The sequence below is a fragment of the Sylvia atricapilla genome, chromosome 9, assembly GCF_009819655.1.
Source record: "Sylvia atricapilla isolate bSylAtr1 chromosome 9, bSylAtr1.pri, whole genome shotgun sequence".
Lineage (NCBI taxonomy): Eukaryota > Metazoa > Chordata > Aves > Passeriformes > Sylviidae > Sylvia > Sylvia atricapilla.
Window position 1 is genome coordinate 21,231,573 of NC_089148.1, and position 27,156 is coordinate 21,258,728.

The window sequence follows — 27,156 nt, forward strand, 5'->3', positions numbered from 1 at the left end:
TGCATTCAATAAAATTCCTTTCATGCATTATTACTCAGTTGTACATGCACAGATTGAGGTTCACAATATTCAATTTCATTGTTAACACAGGGTAATAGAATGCATTTGCCACAGGAATTTGTACAAAAAATTACAATAGGTTAGGAAAATTACTAGAACGTGCAGGTATTGGGTTTATATATTTTTAGTAAACAAAATTAAACAAGTTTCTAGCAAGATATATTAGCTCTGTGTTTATTCCAAATCAGCAAAGCAGGGATAGAATACAGCATGCAAATATGCATGCATTAAAGTTGAGGTTTTTTAATGAGTAGGAAGAGAGTCATACAGTAAAAGACTAAAAGACTATACCTGTATCAATCTATCTGCCAAGGAAGCACTTTCCTACAAAGGAAAAATTCAGATAGGAATGAGGAAAAGGGAAACCAAAATACAAGGGGCTGATAATAGTGACAAAAAAGACCAAGAGCTGATAGAAAGAAAATGCCCAAATTCTACCCATTTTCTGTGCAAACTTTTTGCAAAATTAACAACTCTTCATAAAAATGCAGCTCAGGCAACTCAGCCCAAAGGTCCCAGGAAGCAGCCTTTTCTGCAACAGATTTAACATAGTCCATCTCTGATACAAAAAGGTTTCAAAGCCAGATTTCCATAACATTCAAAATTCACCTACAGGAGACTGGGTGGGGTTTTTTTTAATGGCTTGCTTCCCTAATTAATGAAAGTTACCGCAGCATTATCTGACATGATTGAATAGATAGGTACAAGACACGATCTACGGGCCCCCCACAACAAGAAACAAAGGCATAATTTGAGCACAGAGGGAACTCCACTAAGCACTGAGGCACTCATGCAGAACTACAGCTTCCACTAAGAAGCAGCAGGGAAGTTAAAGGGTGCTAACTGACAGATAAGTAGGAAATGTCAACTATGACAGCTAATGTTCTGTTTTACTGAACTCTTGCAGTAACTCATTGAGCAGTTCATAGATCCTCTTTCCTTGCCAAAGTTTTGCAAGAAAAATTTTCATTTTTGCACACTGACAAGCCCTACCATCCTGCAGTTGCATTCAGTTAATTTCTACTTTATCACCCCTGAAATCACTCCATTTTTTGAAAATCCTACAACAGAGAAACACATCTATTAATAGACCTTCTTTGTCCTTGAGACTTCTATTAAAACTGTAGCTCAAACTAGTAGATAAGAGCTATTACTTAGAAGTTAAGGTACACGAAGGAAATCACAACTAAATCAGATGGGTTTGAATGATGGAAAAATATTTTAAAAGTAAGTTTCCAACAGAAGAACCTAATGTATTTTTCACACTTGATACTTTTCAAATGCAATAACAATCTTCAGAAATTCTTATTAATAGATACTATTTTCCAATTTAGAATTGCTTCAATTCCAATCAGATTGGGATAGTCTGAAGGTGAATTCTGAAATTCTAAGTATAAAATTTGCAAATGGCAGTTCAACATGGACTTCATAATTATAAAAAGTAAAGGTTTCAAACCTCTACAAGTTAAATATAAAACAAGGATATTAACTATTCTATATTTGCCAAGGGCATTGAAATTATTCATTACAGCTTCAAGCATCTTAAAGAGAGCCTTCTCTTTTCCATTAATTTTATTAATCTCCAATACTAGAAACAAAAAAAGTTCATAAAATTCTATTTTTGGTCACGGTTTTCACAATTTGTCCTTACTGGTCATCTTTTCCAAAGTAAATTCTGAAATCAGTTAATTAGAATCTGACATAGACAGGCTGCTTTTCAAGAAATTGCAATGGGGTTTAACACCTGAAGTGTGATGTCTTTCAATCATGTCACTCTTAATTGAAAGGTTACCATTTTCTTCCCCGTGAAATGTGAACAACTGCTTGCAACTCACAAAAGCATGCAATTCCATTTGTTGAAAGATGGTCCCTGTTTGTGCTTAAGATGGACAGGTATGTTCTCATTCCTAAGCAGAGCAGCTCAGATGCAATGTGCCACAGGAAGTGCGATACCAGGATACAGGAGAGGCCAGTGGAGAACAGTTGGCAGTGTATCTACAGCAGCCCTCATGCATACTTTTGAAGTTTCAGTCAGTTACAAAAACAAACAAACAAAACCCCCCCCCCCCCCCCCCCAAAAAAAAAAAAAAAAAAAAACAAAAACACACCAAGAAAACTCTACTCCAGATTAAACATATGAGAAAAGTCTTTAGATATTCTCCCCACCATGTACCCAAAATTGGCACAAACCCTCAAAACGACATAGAACAAATGAATGGTAGTGTTCCTGTTCTCAATATGGATGCTGCAACATGTCTGTCACTTTGCTCCTACATAAAAACACCAAGCAACTCCAGGTTTTCAAAACTGAGGATTCTCTCTCAATGACCTCTTTTCCAACCAACCAGCCCACTATTTCATGGAGTCTTCTGGACTTTGAACATATGCTTCTGATTCAGAAAGAAAACAGTACAACAAAAGCTGGGTATGTCAAAATGTTTGATTTTAAAATCACTAAGAAGCAGATACAACCTTACATATTTAAAGCATTAACCTTAATTGCTTGGTGATAGCCATGTTATTTGGCTAAACACTGCTAGTAAACACCAGAGAATATCAGGAAAACAGTAAACTGTAATTCTGAGATTCCAACTGCATATAATGAAATCACCATCAATAAAGTCTAAATTAACAGAGATTAAATCTACTCCCCAACATACTTACTTTTTCTAGTGTTTCAATGCGCTGTTTTAGGAGTCTATTTTCAGTTCGTAACCTCTGGAAGGCAAACAGTTCACAAATCCATTTCTCAAGTTATGAATTGAAAGTCTGATGAAAGCAAAGCGAACTTACACCATCTTTATCTCATTACATCCATGAAAATCAGCATAAATACAAAAATAATTAGTGACCTTCTTAACATCCTTTGATATTACATACTAGCTCAAAATATGAATTTAAACAGCTTGGTACAGCAAAAACAAGAACAGCTCTCATGTTATGTGAAAGCATCTATGCTGCATTAGCTGAAAGCTTTATGTCTGCAGGTTAACCATGGGGGCTTAACCCCACACCAGACTTGACAGCCTCCCCTTCATAAACAGTCAGTCTTCATGGTTAAGGGACATGAAAGGGCACCCCCTGCACTAGCACAGGCTAATGAGGCAGCTACAATGTTTTCTTCCTTTTTGTCACAAGAATTTACATTAATCTGTAAGGTTTCACTGAGAATTATCTCAAATATCTCAGAAATAAGAAAGAATTGTACTGAACTCTATACTTTACCAGTGCACCTCCTGTAAATTTTAGCAGTCAGCATTCAGATAGAAGAGATCCATACCCCTCAGAACAGGGTATTGGCTATCAGTTCAGTAAATGCTTTATTCTGCCAGGTTAAAAGGCAAACTCAAAATAAAGTTGGTATTCTATCTCCCCTAAAATAGTCTCTTCTGCTAAGAAGCTTTGCTAAATCAGAAATTATTTACGTATGTCCCAAAGTAGGGCCTAGAAACAGGTAACTGCATTGTTTGGTTGGGGTTTTTTGTTGGTTTTTTTTGTTGTTGTTGTTGTTGGGGTGGGCTTTGTGGGTTTTGGTTTGGGGAGGTTTTTTGCTTTCTTTTTTTTTTGTGGGGGGGTATGGTGGCAAGAAGCAGGAAAGAATTTGAAATTAATTCATACACTAGAATCTAAAGTTACAGTTTTTCATATGGTTTTACTTTGTCCTGTTCTGCAGAGAGCTGTCATTTGAGCCCTGCAATCTGATTTCAGCTGCTGTACAGCAGGTATTCATGCAGCTAACTGCCTCACTGCCTTGTACAATAACAAACTGCCTGAAAAGGCTCCTAATACCTTTGTGCTCCCAGGTGCATCTCTCAGTCATTTTTCTGAAGAACTGATACCTTAAACTGATAGGCAAAATGACTAGCAGTGGACAGAAAGAAGGAAGGCTGTACCTAACTCCCTCAACAAAGCTTTATATAATACACTTGCATATCACTTCTCCTACTGTTTTTCTCATAGAACACAAGGAAGAAAATTCAGATCAAGCAACATGCTGTGGAGAAAAAAAAAAGTAAAATCGGAAAAAAAAGGCATCAAAAGCCTATTTATGTCACAAAAGCAAAAAGATGCAGTGATTAAGTACATACAGGAAGTAGGTCAGTTAGTAAAAAGGGAAAAAATTCCACTGGCAGCTTGGCTTTTATCCCCCAGTTTGTATTAACTGCAAAAGCTCCAAAAGAAAAAGTAACTGCAGACAGAAGATACTACAGTTTGGGTCCAATGCATAAGAAAAATCAAGATCTTAAAATCAAAGACAAACCCCTCAAATGCACTCTATGAAGTCTATCTTAATATGCATCATAAAGACCTCCTGTATGGAGCACCTACATCTAAACCAGCATATTTGGAACCTCTGATAAATGAGGGCATCTGTTATTAAACTTCTGTCAGTAGGGAATACTAAAAAAACAAGTATAGCAGGTCCCCAAAGATTTTTTTTTTTTAATGTCCACCAGAAGTCTCAATAATTTCACTGTAGATCTCCTTTATGAACAGACATCCCAAATATAAATGCTGAAAGAAAAGAATTTGGGGACCTTAATTATGTCATGCTACATGCAGAGATCAAACATGTAACCCCCCCATCTAGGAGTTAAATTTATTCATAAGTAAATTTGTTGAGGGTTCCTTACTTTAATTTCAACTTGTTCTTCCATTTCTTTTGTCTTTATTGTAGTGTACTCTTTTTCTAGCCTAAAAATTAGAAATAGTAAATTATGATCAGAAACACTGTGAATAATTTACTTTTTGGTGTAATACCTAACAAATAACAGTAGAACAGAGAAACAGATTATTGATATTTCCTCTGAAATGCACTCCTGTAAATGCTTAGACTGGACCTTAAATCCAAACTCAGATTTCAGTAGATATAAACAGACTGCACCAGCACTCTGAAGTGCAGGAGCTTGCTTGGATACCTTACAGTGGCAGCAATTTGGAGCTACTCTGTAATAACATTATGTAATACAGTCATCAATTCAGTAGATTCAGCCAAAAGAAATCAGACCTTGGAAAGCCTGGAAAAAAGATGCAAAGAAATCTGAGAAAAATACCTTAAGTATAAACCAATTTTAGCCTCTCCCCAGCAAACCAATTGAAAAAGGCAGCAAGAAAAACCCATAAGCTGAAACAACAACGCCCCTACAGAAGGCAGATCAGGAAGTTCAGACTTGGAATGGTAGGATTTCCAACTACATACACCTGTACTAGTTTGCAAAGAAAATATTTTTCCTGAAAGCTTTGTTGTTACTTCTTTTTTAGAGAAGACTGCTCACTCTACTGATCATAGGCTGCGGGGGAAAAGGGGGGAAAGGGGGGAAAGGGGGGAAAGGGGGGAAAGGGGGGAAAGGGGGGAAAGGGGGAAAGGGGGAAAGGGGGGAAAGGGGGGAAAGGGGGGAAAGGGGGAAAGGGGGGAAAGGGGGGAAAGGGGGGAAAGGGGGGAAAGGGGGGAAAAGGGGGGAAAAGGGGGGAAAGGGGGGAAAAGGGGGGAAAAGGGGGGAAAAGGGGGGAAAGGGGGGAAAAGGGGGGAAAAGGGGGGAAAAGGGGGGAAAAGGGGGGAAAAGGGAGCAACAATGAACACACAGTACTTTACAACCAATGAGTGACCCATCAAACTTAACCCTGGCAAATCACACTATCTGCAGCTTGGCTAATCAAAACAGAATTGACCAAAGGCAGAAGAGACATGCTACTAATCTTAGCAACAATAACAAGTAGTGGTATTCAAGATTTCAACCCCCAAATCAAAGTTGGCAATGTTACTACAAAGTTTTATCAATTTATATTTTAAACAGCACTAATTTTGACTATAAATGCACCCTTTAGCACCGTGATTATTCTTTCAGTTTCTGAGAACTAAAATCTTTAAAATTTAGGCCAGATCATAAAAGTTTCATCTCCTTTCCCTGCTTCACCCTGAAAAAAACAAAAGCAATCTCCCGTCCCACCAGAAAACCACCCCCTACTCAACCTTCCTATTCAGTTCCTTTTTTAAGAAGTGCTGTAATTCCCCATAACTTGCAGTTTTCTTCAAATGCTTTTTAAATTATTTTTGTAAATGAGATGCAGCTTTACTGTATTTAAGAAAAATAGCAAATACTACTTTAGAATAATTTTTTGTAGGCAGAACTTCAGCTTTAACTGAAAACCCCAGGGAAATATATAGAAAATTCAAAATGAAACACTGAATAACAATTCTTGAGGACAAATAAACAGTAACTCAGCAACAGCATAATCCATTTTCTCAAAATGTAATACCTACTTTTTCATCTTTTTTGCATTGTATTTGACTTGATAAGATGCTTGGATTAATTTGTCTGGACCACTGTCAAACTGATGTGGAATGACCTTTTGAAAGTGCTAAAAGCAATCAGAGCACAAGATTACATATAATTAACAGCTTAAAGGAAATATACACACACTACACATTTCAGATATCTCTTAGAATTATTATAACCGTAGCTTACCTGTAACATTCCTTCCATGTCAAGCTGCAGTAATTCTGCCTGGTTCATCTGAAGTAATGCTAAACCTACTCGAAATACTATCTCTAAACCCTGAAAAAGGAAAGAAAAAATATCCAACAATTATTCATGGCATTGTCAACAGTACAGAGTTTTTCTACTATTTACTAACATTGGAAATCTCATCCAAGTAAGCACAAGTACTGAAAAAATCTCTCAACATATTGCTTCTGTGTTTCTTTTTTTTGTTCCAAGAGCAAGCAGTCTGGCTATTTGTCCTGATGCCAGACATCTCCCCAGAGAAGTTAGTGATTAGGCAAAACCTTGAGTGACAGGAATTCTCTAGGTCAGCTCTATCAAGCATTCTATGTATATCTAGTAGAAAAATCCTCAGTACTTCTCAAAAAAAGCTGTTTTAACGTCAGACACAGTACAATGCAGCTAAACTGCTGGGGGCGGGGAGGGAAATAACGTCTCACTATATATCCCATCTTGGACTTTCCTGAGGGCAAGCTGAAAGGATCCACCTTTGACTTACTGCCTTCTAAAAGCTGACAGCAGAGCAAACATCAGCTCTGATTTGTTACTGGTTACAATTATGCAAAGCTCTAATCCTAATGCACAGCATAGATGTCTTTGTGATAATGACACTGAGTAAGTCCCTAAATTTCTTTGGCACCGATCATCATCTGGACAATAAAAGGACTTAACACTCCCTCTTCTTGTCTTGCGTATCCTCAATGAACTTTAACTTGGGCCTGAAAGCAGAATTAGTTTCCACTGCAAACTCACCATAATACTGAGGAATGGATGTCCTTGCTGCATCCAGAAAGAACAGATTTGGGAACACTTCAACAGGCTTAGAGCACAAAGCTACAGACAATATCAACATTCAGTGATTTAGCTGCTCTTCCTTGACAAAACTGCACACACAGACACCTTTCCTTAAAATAATCTGATCAGCATAAGAAATAAACAGCAGGACTATGAGATTTGTCCATCATGATGAGATTTATACCACTACCTAAATAACTGCTTTCAACAGCTACTCTTGAGATATAACATATGACTATGCTAGTCATAATTTAGTAGTTACCTCAGACATAAAGATATCAAATATTCTTGTTGCAATTGGTAGTGGAAAAGTTGTAAGGAATATAGTTAAAAACCATGATGATGCATACATAGAAGTGTGAAAACTCTGAGACTGAAAGTGCACATAAAGCTCTGGAAGATGTTCCTGGAAAAGAAGAGGAATAAAATACATAAGTATGTTAAGCTTCAGCTTGTAGTTTTAGTGCAGACATAGTTTTGATAAATTTTGAAAACAAGAAAATAGTTAATATTTAGCACACATATCAGCTGTCTGTACTAGCAACAGGACTAGGAAAGATATGAGTCATCATTATCAAAACTATGCAATAATACAGAATATTGTACAGAATGTCTACCCTGCAAAGCAGGTAACAAAGACACTTCCTGATCCTACAGGGAAGTCAAGTTTGTAAATCCCTGAGTAATGTCTAGAATAGGCTACTAAAAAGAACTGACAAAATCTAAGGCTATGTGATATCTCACCCCTGATCATCATGTTAGAAACTGGATCACAAAACAGAAACTTATTTTTCTCCATCAGCCTAACCAGAAGAACCTGCACTCCAAATCTGAAAACAATTTCAATTCTGTATATGAGGGTACCCACCAAACAGAATTGAATATTCATATTTAAACTGCAGCAATAGAAATCCTCGTGCTTCAGTGTTTAAAACCAGTCACTGTCTGCCAAAGGTTAAAAATGCTCACAGAGCCACATGCATTTACTTCTGAAGTTCTATTGTCAAGAGTACAGCCTGTTAGCCAACAGATGTTCCTGCTCTTGAGCTGTAAGTCCCAAGTTCCTTATTAATAGTTACTGAAGAGCAAGTTTGATAGATTTTGTATGTACCTGTATCATGCATTCAAACTGGTACATACAAAGGCCCAGTTCAGCCATGCTTGGTTTAAAGAGTTCTCGTAGTCTGTAATCTTGCATCAATTTAACAAACACACAGAATGCCTCTTCTTCTGGCATCTAAATCAAAAATAAAAAAGTACAGTAAAAACTCTGGACAAATATAACAATATATCAGAGTAAAAGCCTGGGAGGATTTAGGGTTGGGGTTTTGTGTGTGTGTGCATTTGCATGCAACAGAGTTATTTTTTTGGTTGTTGGTTTGTTTGCTTTGAGGTTTTCCTTTTGTTACAGCCAATTACTCCAATGAGCTTTTGTATATATTAAATTCTAGCAAATAATTTCTAAACTGAAATGGAAGTCTGTAAGTTTCTTATTATATACCCTACTTTGCCATAAGCCAAAAACCAATAATACAAAGGCAGCTTTAAGATAATCAAATCAACTGTACAGTTCCATTTGAACTCCGAAGAGATTCCATGTAATAGAGAAATGAGAAGTTCATTTATTTTTGAAATTATCACTCACCAAAATAGCTTGCAAGCCTGCAATCCTACCTTAGTTTAGAGAAACAAATATTCTCCCACTCCAATACAGTATTTTGGCAAATAGAATGATACAAAGTAAATCTCATTTAATTTCCAGACTAAACAGCTACCCTTGACAACTCCATTGTAACAAAATGATGAAGGAAAACCATTGCAAAAATTCCCAATAAACCACCACAGTATATTATGCATTCTAGCATGAATTTTAAAGGTTCATGTATTTTTAACTATTTTTACCTGCATAAGCAGCAATCCAACTATAAAAGCACTTCCTTGACAGTAACCAACCTCACGATCCACCAAAGAGTAAGCCTGGGAAATAAAGTAAAAACTCTCAATAATTAAATCCTCATTACCAACAAAACGTAATCATAGCTCATCCTGCTATCTTGTTAATAACTTATTCTGCCTCTCCCCAAATCCAACAAAGACAGGCATCCCATCCAGAAGTTTTAGTCAGACATTCTAGTTTCTACCTGCTGCTACAAACTGCTCTCTGAGCACCTACAAAGCTAAAACTAAGGTATACCTACCAAAAATACAAGCAGTTTTCATCTACAGGAATTTGCCAAAAGACAAGACAGACAGCGGGCACACAAATCTCACAAAGTACTACTTTTATATAAGACAGACCAGACAACGAACCAAGTTGTCTTCAGAAAAAATGTGTTGCATTTTTATTTACAGATGGATGAAATGTGGTGATGACCATGCAGGTGGCATCTTTGTTGCAGAGTTATGGAAATTACTATGATTTTCTGTTGAAACTATGTTCTATGGAAAAGTCTGACCTTCACCTCTAGTGAAGACTAAGTAATGCAAACAATGCTACACTGGCATTTTTATTTTGTGTTTGGACACTGGAAAAACTGCACATGAGCTTGTACCTGCCATTTGCCGCTGCCACCTGCACTTCAGAAATGCCTGCAGACTGAATACTAGTTATGATTGCCAATGTTCTTGTCTTGGGCAACGTTGCTTATTTTAATCCATAGCACACTTCATTCCATTACACTATCAGCAGTTAGTATGGGACTTTGTTTTAATGCCAACTTGGTTTTACTTTGTGAGATATAAAAAAACTTACAGGAATGCCATGGAAACTAAAATATGATTTGTTACACCATTCCAGTGTCTTTGGTTTAAAAAAACCTTACAACACATGAAACTGGTGCCACTTCTCTATATACAAGACAATCCAAGCTGGTGCATGTTCTTGCTCATATTTTCAAGGGCTGAAACACCAACTCACCTTCATTACATTGAATAAGACCTCCTGCCCAAGGCTATCTTTTTCTTTGAAAAAATCATGTTCAGGGTAGGTTCTAGCAATGTCCCTTCTTATCAATTTTTCACAAGGAGATGTCATTTTTAAAAGCTCTGAATACTGATCCTTAATTGGCATGCTTTGAGCACTGCATAAAAGTTGCCAAACAATTGCTCTGAAGTGATGAGGTATCCCTTTTCGAACCAGCTCCTAAGGCACAAAAAGACAATTTATATTACCTGAAAATATTACAAAAAATAAATCCAGAGAAAAAACAACTTCAAATCAAGTCTCTCACAATTTCAGAAAAAAATTTACATCGTGGCATAAACTACTCATACAGTTTATAACAACAAATTTAGTAGGATTATTAAGTCCACTAAAGTAAGCAGTCTCTGAATCATTTTTAGTGGCCAAATGAGCTTATCCAAGCTATGAGAAAAATTGAATATTCAAATAATTTTATGCAAGAGCTTCTATTAAACAGCATTTAATATAATTATGTGTATATTTCATGAAAGATTACTGAAGATAACACCCTTTGTAATATTTGTAGTAATTGAGAACTAAGAAATCACCAACTAGAAATTACTTCCAAAGTAGGTAAGAGACAAAAAGTAGAACTGACTGTAGCACAGTCAACTGCAACAAAAAATTTGCACAGTGCAACTATCATTTAACAAACTTGACAAGCTGTATCTAATTTTTTTGGTGTGCCAGTATTTCCAAGTTATCTTCTAAAAAAGTATTCAAATGCAGTTTCAGACACTGGACCAAGAAAACATTAAGTTTACACCCACTAAATTAACTACATTTACTTTATCTTTTGAAAAACAACCTGCTAGGTAATATAGGATTCAAATATGCCTAGATGAGTACACCTAAGAACCTGTTACTTGTCCTTTAAGAAATCACAAGGACAAGTAATCTTGTTGCTTGATCTGAAAACTGCAGATTTTATTGAATTTAACTTAGTGTCTTGGTGGTATGTTCTGCAACTAGAATCAGTCTAACCTAGAAGATTGTCTCTTCAAGACTATTTCCTTTTTGTACCTTAAGAACTGTTATGCAAAGCTTCCTCTTCTTCCTTTTTGTTCCACATATTTCTCCTACTTCTCCAGCATTACAACTAATTAATGCAGCACTGATAACTTTCAAAGAGACTCTTGCTTTCAAGTTTTGTTTTTCTTAAGACTGACCTCTGCTGCAGGAATTTTGCATCACTGACCTATATCTGCTAATACACCTAAGCTCTCAATCCATCCTTCTTCAGAACCCCACAGTAACACCATTCCAACTATTTCTCCTGTCTACAACACAAAACCAGAGTGTTTCTCCTAAAAGATTCCCAATTCCAAGACAAGAACCCTAACACATCAGCTTTACACAACTGTCTATCTGTTCTTTGTCAACAACACAACTGGACTGTACATCAGCCATCTAAAGCCTCAAGGGCTACTAAGACAGCAAGAAACTTCTTGTACTGCCTACATTAACTCTTGTTAATGTACCTGCTTGACAGAATAATTGAGTTAACCTCTCCAACTTTCCTAAAAGGAAGAGCAGGAAAACACATCTAACTAGGCATGTCATGTCAAATGAGCAGCAGGACTTAAGCCACCCATCAGAAGTGCTCCATAAACAAGAAGCAAGTTCTGAAGTGGACAGAGATGTAAAGGATGGAACATATCTTTGGAGGAAGGTGTCTAAAAACCTAAAAACTCACCAGATTTCTAATAACCTAAGACCAGCTTTTACAGCCAAAGAGACATCTATGCTGCTACCCATGTACCTACTGGCACAATCAGGGAATAGATGTGGATGTTCTGATACTCCATCATAAGTGCAAACTCAGTTAATGTTGACTTTCGACAAAAAACTAGTGAGAATTATTTAACAGCAAAGGAAAACTTGGCTAGTTTTCAATATAATATTAGTCTGCAATATAATTAAATATTCCCTGAAAAATAGTCAAAAACTCCTCAAATTGTACTTGGCCAGCTGTAAAAGCAAGTGAAACTTGTGACACTTGAAAATGTTCAAACAAATGCTCAAACAAATGCTAACTAACCAGATCTTCTTAGTACTATCTCACTTTTTCTTTCTCTTGCCAGGCTCCTGTGGCCTTCTCTTCATGGCCTTTTGGAACACCTTTCCAGAAACTGCTTTCCCTATGCGAGCAGGAAATCTTTAGTTCACTTTCTTCCCTTGTTTCCTCTCTCAAGTCATGTTCTCTCTTCACAACTGCTTCGTATAAAAGATACTTTACTTCAGCCTATTGTTCTGCCTTCCCACACCCTATTCATAGACACACATTTCAAACTGTTCAAAAGACCCTGACGCATTTGTATTCTGCACATAAAACTACAGACTACAGCCAATAAAGAACCAAAGCAGAACAGACTTGCCTACTAACAAAAAAATTCCATGCTGCTGTGCTTGCTGCCACTGAAACATGAAAATGTTCAAATGCACTAAATGCTTTTTAGTTTGAATTTAAAGTGTAATTGAACTCCACTTCCGTACACGACCACAACTAACCCAGACTGGACACCCTGGTCAAAGTTCATCCAATCCATGCAGAATCTGGAAAGTGTGTTCTTCAGTCTAAGGTCATCTCTGGGGTTAACATAATGGCAAGCACAAAAATCTAAACTGACTGTAGCCTTTGAGTAAAATCATCAGCTCTCATATTACAAATGCTTTAAAAAGAGAGCTGCTCACTATATAGCGGCACAGCACACATATACATAATCATAGCAAAGAGCTATCAGATGCCCTTAAGTTGATTTTCAGCAATTCCATTTTTGGAAACATAAAGCTAATCATCCCTATACTTATGGAAATCTCCTGTGTAAACTGAAAGCTTTAGTATTCAAGATACAATAAATGCATCTTCATTTCAGCAGGAGACATTTGCTGGGTGACAGCACATAGGAGGGTTAGAAAGGAAGCATTAAGGCTTAGGGATGGAAAGATTCAACTGGAAGTTTGTATTACATATTTATTCAAAAAGAATAAGCCCATCACAAAGATAAAACAGTATCACTCAGATCACATTAAAAATATATACAAAAACCAGTTTCCAATTACTACCTTAACTTGCTTTTCTTTCTTTTTCCGTACATCTTCCCATTCATTCACAATCCTTCCCCACAGGATCCACGAGTCTTCTTCAAGATGGCTGAGATTGCTAGAAGCTGATGAACTAGATACAAGAGAAGACCCACTGTTTCTTCTTGACCCATTTACTGATCGTAAGGATTTGCTATCTGTTTCCAAGAGTCTGCAGAATAAGCACACAAAAACCAAATTCAAGTTCTTTTAATCAAAGGATCATACTATTAATTGTTTTCTTGGCAAAGAATGCACCCAGAGGTTCAGTGAAACAGTTTTACCAGCATTCATTTGGACTAAATGTGGAAACAACTGTTCAATGTTACTGCTTTCTCTTGAGATTGCAAGTAAATCTGCAGACAGAATAGTCCAAATTGCAGCATTTTAAGAAACAGATAAAAATGTCACCCACAGCTGTCATACATCAGAACGACAAATAAAACCTAAGGAAGTTAAATATCCTCAATGATAACATCAAATGTCAAAGAACTTTAAAAATTACAGTCATTTAAAAGACAAAAGAATTAGCCTCCTAGAAGCCTACCCAATTATACTTTAAAAATTGACAGTATAAATAAAGACAGAACAATTAAAACCTTTGAAGTAATTTTAAAAAAACTAACATTTGCTGACAACTGTTCACAAATCAACACAGTGTTTTATAAATACACAGGAGAAATTACAAACCTACAGACCAAGGACAAGGCAACAGAAGTGATTAGTAAAGCTAATGAATGTGTAATTAAAGTGAGGAGTGCAAACGTGAGAACCTCTGGGGTTATCCAGCAGCAAAGTATAAATAAAGATGTGTCAAGTGCTAGACAAGGTCCTGAGGAGATTTCCCTGTGACCTGATTGCTGTGGCTGTGGACTTGGCAAAAAGGCAATGCTTTGTTTATCCTCAACTAACATTGAGCCCCATAAAAGCAGGGGAAATTTTTTAGACCATGTTTTAGGTAAGAGCAAGAATTCAGATTAACTTGAATTATGGTTTTGCCATACCAATAGTTTCATTCATGCTTTAACTTCTAAGAATTCCAATATCAGTACATCAGAGCCAAGTGGTTGAATATTTTCTCAAAAATTAGTGTGAAAGTTAATCCGCAGCATTTCAGCAAGGTCAGGTTATGTTTTAGATATTGAACAAATTATAGCCCAAGGCATATCTTATCTGAGATGGTACAGAAATCTCAGCATACCTACAATTTTTAAGCTCTCTGCTACAATAAAGATATTTATACTAGCTTTCCCTGCTGCCAGCTTTCACCTACTGGTGTTTACAAAAGCAAGGGAAAAAGTAATTTGACTCATGAAGACAAATAATACAGTTTCAGCAGGAGTATCTTGTTTGGAAAAGTGTTAAATGGTAATATCTCAGGAAAAAGAAATAAGAGAAGCCTTTGCAAGACAAATTTTCATTTGGAATTTTATTTTTTAAAAAATCAAATACTTTTCCATTTATTAATGGAATGTATAAGATTGAAAAAATACATCAAAATCCACTTCAAATGTTTAGAAACCTGGCTTATACTGATCCATGATAAAAACTTCGTTTGAAACTCCTCGCAATACAAGACAATGCCTAAACACCAAATTCAAAGTAATCACAGAGGAAAAGGCATAGAATAAACATTAAGATTATAAAAACAACGTTCTAATGAGACACTTCCAGTTTTCACAGGTTTCTGTAGAAGTTATACTAAGTTTCTATAATTTGACCTTACCTGGATAAACTCATTCTCCTTAGATTTGAAAACAGGAAGTTCTTTTCACAGTAAGTCGCAAGTTCTGTGACGTTTAGTCACTGTTTTCTTTCATTTAAAACTTTATAAATGATTTACTAATGCCAAATAGTTCCACCAGGACTCTGGACTGAGCTTCCTCTTTATTCTGTGGGGACTTTCAGTATAATTAGATTACAGAATGCTACAAGACACAGCTTGAACAATTTGAGTTCTTCCCTTTTCTAACTGTTACCTAATTCATATTCTCCTTCTGCCATAAAAGCCTACAAAAAACCCAAAAAACCTTTACAAACATCCACAGCAGCAGTTCTTCCAGCAAGCAGAAAGAATGGTTCCCTGTGAACAGAGTACAATTGTCAACAAAGTGCCACTGTGCTAAACTGCAGATGCAAACTGTTCTGAAACTACAGTGCAGCCAGCGTAAGAGCATCGAATTTCAGTATTAAAGGGCAGTATCTCACCGGCAAAGATACACTTGATAGGGCAGCCTCTAAAGAGAATTCACAAACAAGACTAGTGTGGGACTAACAGCACGTCTGGCTAAAATGAAATAAAACCAGACCAGATTGGCTAGTTTACTTACTAAATTAAGAAAGCTGACTTGAGACAGAAAGCCCAAGCTCACATTCTTCTTTCAACAGGCCAGGTAGTCTGACTGCAGGCCTTAATGAGAAGACTCTAGACGTAAAGACATTACACTTCAACATAGATAAGCAGTCCAAAGAACAGTTTGCTTTTCAAATACAAGTTAGTTGCTTTGTCATGAACAGACTAGAAAGCCTCAGATAAATGAAAATTCATTTTCTTAGGAGTGCCATTTATCAAAAGAAGCAAAAAAAAAAAAAAAAGTTAATTTTCCATTTGCACAGCAAAAAATACATGGAGTTCATCTTCAAAGACAAGGAAAAGCGTATGAGGTGGTTCTAGAAGCTTCCTTCTATTGTCAAAATCTGGACAGATGTATCAAATTCCCTTCAAATTGTGCTGCTCTCAGGCTGCAGAATGCAGACATGAGAGAAGACATGCCAGGTGACACACAGGCATTGCTTCTCCTCCCCCCAGTTACTCTCTTTCTCCACTGGAAGTTACTACCCTCAGAAGTGACTCAGCAGAGAAAAAAACCCAAACCAATAACAAAAACAAAACCCCAAACCAAAAAAACCCTCCCAACCAAGAATAAGATTAATATTTTAAAAAACCACACACACGAAAAAAACCACCGAAAGAAAACCATCAAATAGCAACCCCTTCTCCCAAGACCCACCAATAAAAAAAACCCCAAAACAACAACAAACAAAATCCAGCCCAATCAAAAACAGAGTACCTCAACTGCCTCACTGCAAAGGCCAATACAGTCAGAAGCTGGAACAGAAGCTAGTTTGACCTTTATTATCAAACCTTGCACTTCACTACAGCTCAGGGATAGCCATCTCCAGCAGGTAACAAAGCCCTGCAGCTACCTGCCAAGTCTAAAAATCTACTTGGAGCTCAAGTTGTTTACGGCCAACCTCTCAAAAACTATTGAAACACGCTTGTCAAATATAACCAGATTTTGCAAAAGGACAGATGACTTGGGAGTCCTGCCTCAAAAGTGAAAATGAGTATGGCTTGTGGAAATTCAGCATTAAGAAATTACACAGTCCAATTTCATTTTTTAGTGATATTGTGAATTTGCATCACTGTGCACATCAAGAGCAACTGATCCACCTGCACGTCACATCTTGAATTGTACATGATGCAGATAAATAGGCATTTATGGAAGGGCTACCATGAAAACTGTTACTTACTATACATAAAAAGGCAAGATGAACAGAATAAAACTGATTAGGAATTTACTTTTAATTAATTTAAGCTATTATGCATCCAGCACCACTAGTGTAACAGCAAGAAGTAACTGAACACGGTTTTATCTCTGATACATAGCAGATTATGTAGCTGGAACAAGAACTGGACAAAAGTAAAAAAAAAAATTGAGAAATATTTAAGATTCCAAGAAATTACTAGAAATTGTAGCTATGATCTTAGAAGGTAAGTAAGTTATACATAAGTCTCTCATCCCTGATATACTCTACTTTAAATTGGATACTAAAAATCACAGTATAATTTTTCACTATTAGAGGCAGCTATAAACACTCCTGTAAAACTAGGAGAGAAAAACACCTTTTAGAGTGCCACAAAAACATAACTTGTAAAAACACAGCACAAAAATATAAATTCTTAAACCTTTGGGCTTTCAAATTGAAGTGCTGTGCCATGAAGTTTTAACTAATTCCCCTTTAACAGCCTCTATGCTACAAACGCAACAAACCAATTTCAGTCTCATTACTGTACTTGGAAGAGCAAAAAGGTTTCCATTCACCTGTTCTGTTCCTCAAGTTTAGCCAGTAGTTCCAAGTCGTCGGGGCTGAGCTGTGTTGGTGAGGACGGTGAGAGGGCGGGTGTGGACAGAGTGGTGGAGGGGGATGTGGTGTGCAGGGAGGCAGAGGGGCTCGCCACCTGGCTGGCCATTTGACTGACGGTGTGTGACACCGTGTTCTTCACCCATGAGAGAGTGGAGCTCAGCTTGCCCGCAACCTTGTCTGTCGCCACCTGTGTTGACAGAAAGTAGAGGATGCAGAAGTTGTCCTTTATAAACTCCTCCTTTCCAGCAAACCTGCTGCATTGAACAAAGGAAAAAATATACAATATGCACAAAGCAACACTGAGATTATTTATTTCTCCAGGACCCCAAGGCTGTCAGAAGTAACACAAGCATCACCAGCAATACAATATTATAGAAGTAACATGCAAGTAGGTTGCTAATCCACAAAGACAAACCCGGAGAAACTCCTGATGTATACTCACAGAGCTCATCTCTGCAGTACAGAAATACCACAGGATCCAGGATCAGCTCCGACTTCTCATTATAAAAATAAATAGAAATAAAAGCTTATTTTAAAACATCTTGAGAAACTAAAATAATGGCACAGAAACTGTAGAAATATAGCTATAGAAACAATCAACTACTGATAGAAACTGAAGCAGAATATCAGGGTAACCCCCCCAGACCACCCACTGCTCACCTTCACTAGTCCCTATAGTGCCAGGACAGAGGAGCAGGGGCACCACATTTCTGATTTACACCAAAGCAAAGTACCCTGTAGCACAGCGAGTGAGCAGAAAAAAGTCACAAAGAATCTATGCCCATCAATCTACAACACCTGAAAGTCTCACAGTAAGGCACCACACTGCTGCCTCTTTTCTTTCCTCACTTGCTCTTCAGGTCACTCCTACACCAAGTGTCCTTGATCCCCAGCAGTCCCACTGCCAGTGTCTGGACAGACCCCAGGGTTTGGGGGAAAAAGCAAGAGGTGCTGCTAGAGACAGGGAAGCAGTGGGGTCGGGAAAGCAAAGGTTAACTGCTGATCATTATCTGCTGCAACTTCTTCACCACTGCTATGGAAAGAAGAGCAGCTGTTGGGAGCATCTTCCAGTGAACCCCTCACTAGAGCTTCCCTTCAGCATCTGAAAATAAAAGAGGCTTTGACACCCAGTAACTCAGAGTTTAATCTTTCCCCAGCCCAACTCAGAGGAAATCCAGATGCACCTTAGAGGAAGAGCTAACTACCTAGCAAATGTTAAAAGTTGGCAAAACCAAGGCTGAAGAGGAACTTCTGAAGCGGTATTGCTGGTAACTATTTATTTTGAACTTTGCTGATTCCCTCAAAACACTGACTTACTCAATGCCACAAACAATTCTGCAGTACAGCCTATAAATAGTTACTAAGATACTAAAGACACTGAGCTAGAGAGAAAAAAAAAATCCCTTCTCAAGATCCTCCAATAGAACCCAAATAAAGCAAAATTTCAACTGAAATTAAAAACTCCATCTTATCACACTATGCATTTATCTGAAGCAGAATATGTAGACTGATCGCTGAAACAGAAGCTTTTATTTGGATACAATGCTACAAAGAACTTTCTGGTCAACTAAATCCAGCAGTATTTTATTTTCACTTCATATCAAAAAGAAGACACACTGAATGCCTTCAGAAAACAAAAGGAACAACACAGACCAAGCCCAAACAAGTTGTACTCAACCTTCCCACTTACTCTCCAACAACAACATGACATCCAAGAGCTTTCCTAGAAGAAGTTTCCAATTTCCATATGCTTAGCACTCATTCTGAAAATGTATCAAATTTTGCTAGAAGTCTTCAGAGGCAGGGATGCTAACCACAGCTGGGGATAGTAAGATACCAACATAAGCATCAGAAAGGTTCCAGTTGTTTCTTGTCACAGCTGGACAGCAAAAGTCAGGTATATAAAGTGAAGGAAAAAGAAAAAAAAAAAAAAGCCACAACAACCCAAACCACAAAAATCTCAACACATATCTTTTAAATATAATCTTGGGAAAAAATTGCTTCCAACACTAGCATTTGAGACCATATTTTATAAAAGAAAGGAATGAAAATTGCTAGAGGTTTCAAATTTCTAAGTTTAAAACATGCATTAATATTTCACTCAGTCTATATCCTTCATTCACTATTGCTATGAAAGGATAAATTACTGCTGTTTTACTTTGAATAAAATCACATAATAATGAAGGTAACTCATACATGTCACTTAAGACTGATTATTTTCTCAAAGGCTTTAAACGGCTTAAAATATCACAAGTAATGCAACTATTCCAAAAATAAATGCTGGCAGAAACAAGGCCAATGTTAACACAGTAAAAGTTACTGCCATTCGCAGCAGGCTTTAGGAGTCACCCGCTCTAAGAACCTTAGGTATAAGGATTAGAAAAGTAATGATTTTCAATAATACCCTACGTCGTACAAACAGAAAGAAAAAACATACATTCAATTTTTATCTTTTAACAAATTAAAGTAACTGGGAAGACTTAAGGCATAAAACAAAATTTATGGTCAATCTGGCTTATAAATGATGAGTTTTACCCTGTCCAGTGAGAGAGCTGAAGGGAGGTGGTGTAGGGACAGAAATCAAGAATCTTGCCAACATTCATTCACCAACATATTACTGGGCATTAAAAAAATTAATTCACAAGTGTGAAGAAGCCAATTATGTGAAAAATAGCAAAAATTATGGTCAAGAAAACCATGCAAGACAGCATTTAAGTCAGTCAAAACAATGTGCTGAACAATACTGTTTCTCAGGGCAGCTCAGAGGTGCATTAGAATGTATCAGAGAAATAGTACCCCAAAACCATTTCTAGCCAGCTATCTGAAACATTGACACACACAGGAGGCAAAGTGTACAACTGTCAAAAGCAAATATTTGAAGATCAAAAGGCTCACAGTGAAATTTGCATCAAAAACACATGAGAATTCGTTTGGGAGAAAATAGCTATTGATTTCACCTAGGGCCAAGCAAAATCAAGAAAAACACAACACTGATCTAACAGCTAACTGGTCACAACTACATCCTTTTTGCCAGGCTTTTCCAGGTTACCTAAATATCTAAAGCCAGCTCTCTTAACTTGTTAGCATCAGTGAAGTCTCCTGAACCAAGACATGAAGGTATTTAGCTATGTGTTCATCATCCATTTCCCTAAGTAGGATACAGTAATAGGATTTTTCATATTTCATCATTTCACCCACTTAAATTTCAAAATTTATAGCAGTGACAGAAGATTTCATCAAGTTAATCTTTGAAGAGTGATTTAAGATCTTCTAGAAAACAGGTCACTGAAATTTGAAAATGAGAAAATCCCAAGAAACCTGATCCGAACAAACGCATACTTCATTAATAAAGAAAATTCTGTATTTTTTTATATCTATGGCTCTAGCAAACTCCCTCCAGAACCCAGTATGCATCAGAACATTAATTGCAAAATAAGTCATATGCACAGTTTTTAGTGTTTCTTTCCTCTGTGTAGTTTTACTTCAATCTAAGAACAAATTGGTACGTTGTTGAGAAATGCAAATAAAATAGTCTAATTTGGAATTACAATGTGCAGGAAGTCAATTATAAAATACCAGGATTTTTGAAAGTGAGTATATATTGTTATTAGTAATTTTAGGGGGTTGGTTTTGCTTGTTTCTTTTAAGTTGGTTTGGTGGGGTGTTTTGTTTTGGTTTTTTTTTGGTGTTTTTTTTTTTTTTTTTTTTGGTTCCCTTCAAATACTAACATGCAAATAAAACTTAGTCTAAATTGTAATAAAAAATCACTGGCAATACAGTAAATTATTTTGATGGTAGTTTATTAGTAACATTGATTCTCTTCAGGAAAGTATGGAAATAGCAGTTCCATTTGTTGAGATGATTCTAGTGGTGTGGAAAACATGGAATACCAATACTAACATGTAAAGATCCAATTACTTGAATTACTTACTTTACCAAATTTAAGCTGCAAATCTATAGTTTGTTTTAATCATTTTTTTCCTCCTGTGAAGAAATGCACCAGCATTCCTATGGACACATTGAGTATACCTTTTCAACTCTTTACCCTCCTCTCAATAAAGCCTGAAAATCCCCGCTACGTCACCAGCTTTCCAATTCCACGTACACTTTTCCACTCAACAGCACAGCTCGACTTGGCCATCACTAAACCACCACTGCTGCCTCCCACCCTTCTGCTGACAACCCCTGCAACAAGAGATCTGTCACACACCAAGAGAATACATACACACAGTGCACAGTGAATCTGCTGACTCCCTGGAGAGATGTACCTCTGCTCTGACAGCACAAAGGAGGGAACTACAGGTTTCACTCTAGCCCTCACAGAGAAACTGGGGCTCCCCCAGTTACAGATCACAGGGACAGCAATGAGAATACATTCAGTATGAGCAACAGATAGTTTCACTGGGCATCACCAACTCCAGCAAATGCAGGAAAATCTGTTTGAGCATCTGGTTTAACCTCCTTTCTTCAGAGATGTGATTTTGCTTAACACAATATTCTGGAAAGACTCCAGAGAACAAGTCTCATTAAACCTTTAATCTTTGGGTTTTTTGGACAGTGTCCTCAAGGCTTTCCCAAACAAGTGTTTCTTTAAAAACCTGGTTATTATTAACAGATACATCTGCAGGTCTGCAGCAGTGTCTGCCTTTCCCCTGCAAGAAGGGTGTGCTGCACTTAGGTACAAAGCATCCTTTTCTTTGCTACTCTTCATTGCTGTGGCAAAGAAATTGTAGCCATGTGCTCAGCTGTTTGCATCAGTAACAAGGACAGCCACACACACCAGGGCCCCTCCTCTGATCTTAGCCAGGGCACAGTGGTCAATCCAGCTACACAAGACAGGATTTTTGCCGTCACTCTCGCACCTCTGCCGCTCTCCCCTCACTGCTGGAGCCCTCCTGCTCGCAAAGCTGCTCCTGAGTCCCAACACTGCCCAGATCTAGGTGAGCTCTCCACCCCCGTTCAGATAACCAGGCTGGAAGGCCCCAGTGAACAGGAGTCTTTGCTCAACTCACCTCAGCCAGTTTTTCAACACTGTAAAGAGAATTGGTTTTCTTGTCATTCCCAGCATTTTTCAGATGCTGAAATCCAAGTTACCTTTAAAGAGGATGAAAGGTAACCTACACTGGCTGGGATGTATGCCAAATGATCAAGAACACCATCAAGATGCTCAAGCTATTACTAATCATTATTGATGTGTGATTAAAAATAGAATCAACTGATTTTTAAGATGTGCTTTTTCTCTGGAGGGGAGTCACTCAAGAACCTGCCAATTTATCCAAGATTTTAAACACTAATGCCACTTGTAGCTCATTCCTGGGACACCAACCCCTTCCACTGAAGATGGCTAGGCCTGGAGACCAGCAGGCAGAGGCATATTTTCCTTACCCTGTGCAGGACACATGGAACTGAGCAGGCATCTCCCAGCTCCAAAGCAGGCGCACTCATTCAGGCTCCCAGTCCTATTAACAGCTACACTGCTCCCGCCTTGCCACTGCACAGGAACAATTCACTGCTATCTGCCTGCCTGAAAGGTCATGCAGATACCTCCTAAAGAAATGTGTGAAACTTGAGTTTGAACACAATGATTTTTAAAAAGCTAGTGGGACACAAAGCACAAGACTTAATGACCAAAGACTTTGTACTCTTATGCAGTTTCCATTGGGAAAACAGAACTACCAGCAATTCTTGGCCACCTAATGAGTCAATCAGACAAGACACAGACCTGTCTGCTAAATCCTCTAAGATATCACAAAGAGAGTAAGTATTTATATTGATACTAAACACAGATGCATGGTATGCAGCATATATATATGCCAACTAAAATATACAAAATTCATGATTTCAACTTTGTGCTTAGTATCTTTAATTAGCTGATGATTACAGGGTTTTATTATCAAGAGGACTACAATACTGTGTTTAGTTTTCCAAATTACTCAAAGGAATACTGCGATGAGTCTGCATATAAAATTATATATATAATATTAAGTAAGGCCAGCTAAAGATAGACTGCAACATTCCACATTACATACAAACATATAAACCTCTTTCCCCGAGAATACTCAGGTAATGTGCAGTACCTTAGAGAAGGCCTAATTATGTTAGCACTCCATGTATTTGCATTTGCAGACAAAAATCTGGGTTTTTTTTGAAGAAAGTCTATTTAGATTTCTTTTTAAAAGATATTTCACTGTACATGTTCAATTTGCTTACTACCTTTTTTCTGCATTTCCCTGACGAACGTTTGTATCAAAGAATTATATCTTGATTACCCAAAAGATACAGCTATCTAGAAACACTGTCTCAACTATTCTTACCACATGGACACAAACACTACTGTATGTATCATTTGCTTCCAACGATTTCTTCTTTTCACGAAAAGAGAAAGAAATGGGAACTTCCAGAATACAGGAAGTAATCTCCATATTACTCAACATACAAAAAGAAGTCTGACATAATTGGGTCTGAAATTGTATATGTGGTTTTCAAGCTAGTTTTATAGCATTCCACAGACCCAGTCTCCTTCCTGCTTCAAAGTTAGTAGCATTCTAATATGTGTAGAACAAATTAAACCAAGTCAGTCAATGACACATGCAGGAGATGCAGCTGGTGAGTCAGCCTGCTATCATGTTCCTTGACAAGCTAAAGTCTTAATTCAGGGCTCAAACATGGCTTTGCTATAAACTTCATTTGGGTCATTTACACTAAAAATCCATATAACTCATTCCTGCCAAAGCGTGAGTAAGAAGTCTTCACTTATGCTCATGTTTCAAATTTTTCTTGTAATATCACCTAATAGCAGTCAGGAATATCAGGGCTACCATTCCCTGGCGTCCATTTCACTTGATACATACTGGCTCTCCAAGTCTTTCTGGAACAAAAAAAAATAAAGCCATCTAATATTTTAGATTTTATAAAATTTAGGCTATCAAAGCTTTGCACAGCATCATTTTTTAAACCTCATCATCTGATTAACATGTCATGGGGGTTTGATGATCCCAGAGAAACTTGAAGTGGCCATTCACATGTACAACTAATATATGAGGAGTTTTAAAGAGGAACTTCATTAGAAATGTTGTAGCAACCCACTAAAGGTTGAAACCATTGCTCAAAGTCATATGAGCAACATTTCCACTACTGACCAAATTATACTGAATTTCATTTCTTTCCAATACCAATTTCAGGTTTTTAATTACCTCTGCAGTCCCATGTGGTTTACAGTCTGTCAGGCATTGTCAGTGTGCTGAGAAGACAAACTACAGTGCTTTTGCTGACACTACCTTCTATTCATCTAGAGATGGTCAGAAAATCAGAAAAAGTTTCACATCTGACATGGGAATGTAACATCCTTCAAGAAACTGAGGCCTTCTTTCAATGAAAAAGAATTAGATACAGTGCTTTTATGCAAAAGATGGCTGAGAGTTCCTCAGAGCTGCAAGAGAAAATACCAATGGACTACAGTAAAAACCTTTAACAAAAAACTTCCTTTGTTCTCTTAAACCTCAGTCTGGAAAACTTTGTATGTGAGGTTCAGCATGTCAATGGCACACACATGTACTTGAAGGACCATCCCCTTGGCTAACAAAACAGAGGAAACAATCAGATGAATCAGTTAAAATAAAATCAACCATGCCAAGTTTTTTTTATGCAATAGATTGGAAGATTTAGGGGGGTTGTATTTTCAGTAAAATGCAACTCAATTATTTAACTGGCACTTACAAAAGTGTATCACACATGTTTATAGTTGTAGCTACTTTCTACAGATTTTTTTTTTTCCCTACTCATTCCCCAAAGCCTAGTTTCCTCCTGGAAAGGAGGCAGGTCTAGCATCTACATTACATTAGGACAAAAATACACAAAAGTACACAAATGCAGTTAAATTTACTAAAAGCTTTAGATTTTCTAAATGAGAAGCAATTGAGTCCTATTTTTAAACATTCACTGACCCTGAATCAAAATCAGTGTTTATAACACAACTCTTCATTTAAAAAGGATACAAAATTTACAAGCAGTTAAATTGGTATGTTTCAAAGGATTTAGGATCTGACACGTGAAAACATATTCCATGCAACTTTGTTTATGTACTAGTAACTCAAGAATTCTCTAAGTCTAATTCTCCTTTCTACAGAGACCAAATAAACTTACGTCACAACATGCAGGTTACCACCAAAATGCTCATCTCTCATTTACCAAGCTGTGCAGAGCTCCCTTCCCAAAGAGCTGAATGAAATGAGACTTAATGGAGAAACGCAAGGACTTAAGCACATACCTTATGCAATATGATAACACTTAAAACTTTATTAACTACTTCCTAGAAGGAAAAAAAAAAAATACAGGACAGAGGTTGGTGAGACGCTCACCTTCAGGATATCCCTCTCCTTCAAATGATCAGCTAAAACTTTCTATCAGTTACACTCAAGAGTGAAACAATTTCTAAATGACTGACTGGTAACCAGCCTTCCTTGTGAACTACAACTCATTGCAACCTGCAATTGCTGACAGACAAGAAATGGAATGTAAAAGTTTCAGCAGCACGAAGCATAACTAATTAGTAATTTCCACATAGGAAAGGTGTCCAATCCATCCTGTAAACAGAGCAGATACAAACACAGCTGCAAACATCAATAGTCAATTCTTTTAACACAATCCATGCCAGCATCTGTGGTCCTGCAGAAATATTCCATTTTGCCCACTAATTTACTTACCCTAGCCATGACTTGCCTTCAGAAGCACTCACAGCTTAACTGGATGAAGTGTGTTTTTATGCTCTGGAAGGGTCTCCCTCCATGCTATTCAAGTCTACATTAGAGCTCCAGCAGCCTTTGAGCACAGCACAAAGAAATCTAATATTCCTTAGATATTTAATAAAGAAAAGGGAAATGGCTCTTCAGAGAAATGATGTATCTGCTCATCATCAAATGAAGTCAGTTATGTTCTGATTAGTTGGCCACTGACTTCTGCACTTTTATTTGGAAATAAGGGCCTGTTTACTTCTTTCAAAACAGCCTACTAGGGGAAGAAGGCAGAGGAGATGAACGAAACACAGATGATTTTTTGTGTCAGCCTGAAACCAAAAAGTTAATGTAAAAATCCCAAGTCCATTTTAACATCATGTGTCTCATTATGGAATTTAAACTTGCTTTTGTAATCTTATCTTTAGAAAGACCAAGCAAAATTCTTTCTTCAAAGGGCTGGGAAATACTTACTAAGACACGAAGAATTCAGCCAAATCCATAAAGTTCCACCAGTAATGCATTCTAATGGAGGAAAAAAATTACTTTGCTCAATGAATATTGAGTTTTAGCTCTGCTGTTTCAGACAGCATAGAGGCTGGAATTTCTTTTTACTATGCCTAGAAGTAGTTCACTGCTTGAGCTACGTATAATCAAGAAGAATGCATGAAAAGTGAGAGACATAAAACTAACTTCTACACCATAGTTACATCAACAGTACATGTTTAAAATGTTAGATTTTGGCCAACTAATAATTTTTTACACGCATTTTAAGTGATATTGGACCGTTTTAGCCTTCTATAACAAAAACTAACAGTAATCTCTTCTAACATCTTTTTAGCTACAAGTGCAGAGTTAATTTATGGCAGCAACA

At 37.2% G+C, this 27,156-nt stretch overlaps 1 protein-coding gene across 1 annotated transcript in view; it reads right to left on the reverse strand.

Moving 5' to 3' along the window:
• EVI5 (ecotropic viral integration site 5) overlaps nt 1–27,156 on the reverse strand; it is a 72,586-nt gene that overhangs the window by 42,103 nt on the left and 3,327 nt on the right. Inside the window, 11 exon segments of the mRNA XM_066325208.1 lie at nt 352–384; nt 2,725–2,778; nt 4,695–4,755; nt 6,323–6,420; nt 6,528–6,617; nt 7,621–7,764; nt 8,470–8,595; nt 9,261–9,335; nt 10,276–10,500; nt 13,387–13,576; nt 17,511–17,740. Of these exon segments, the coding sequence (XP_066181305.1) occupies nt 352–384; nt 2,725–2,778; nt 4,695–4,755; nt 6,323–6,420; nt 6,528–6,617; nt 7,621–7,764; nt 8,470–8,595; nt 9,261–9,335; nt 10,276–10,500; nt 13,387–13,576; nt 17,511–17,659 (1,245 nt within the window). The 5' untranslated portion in view covers nt 17,660–17,740.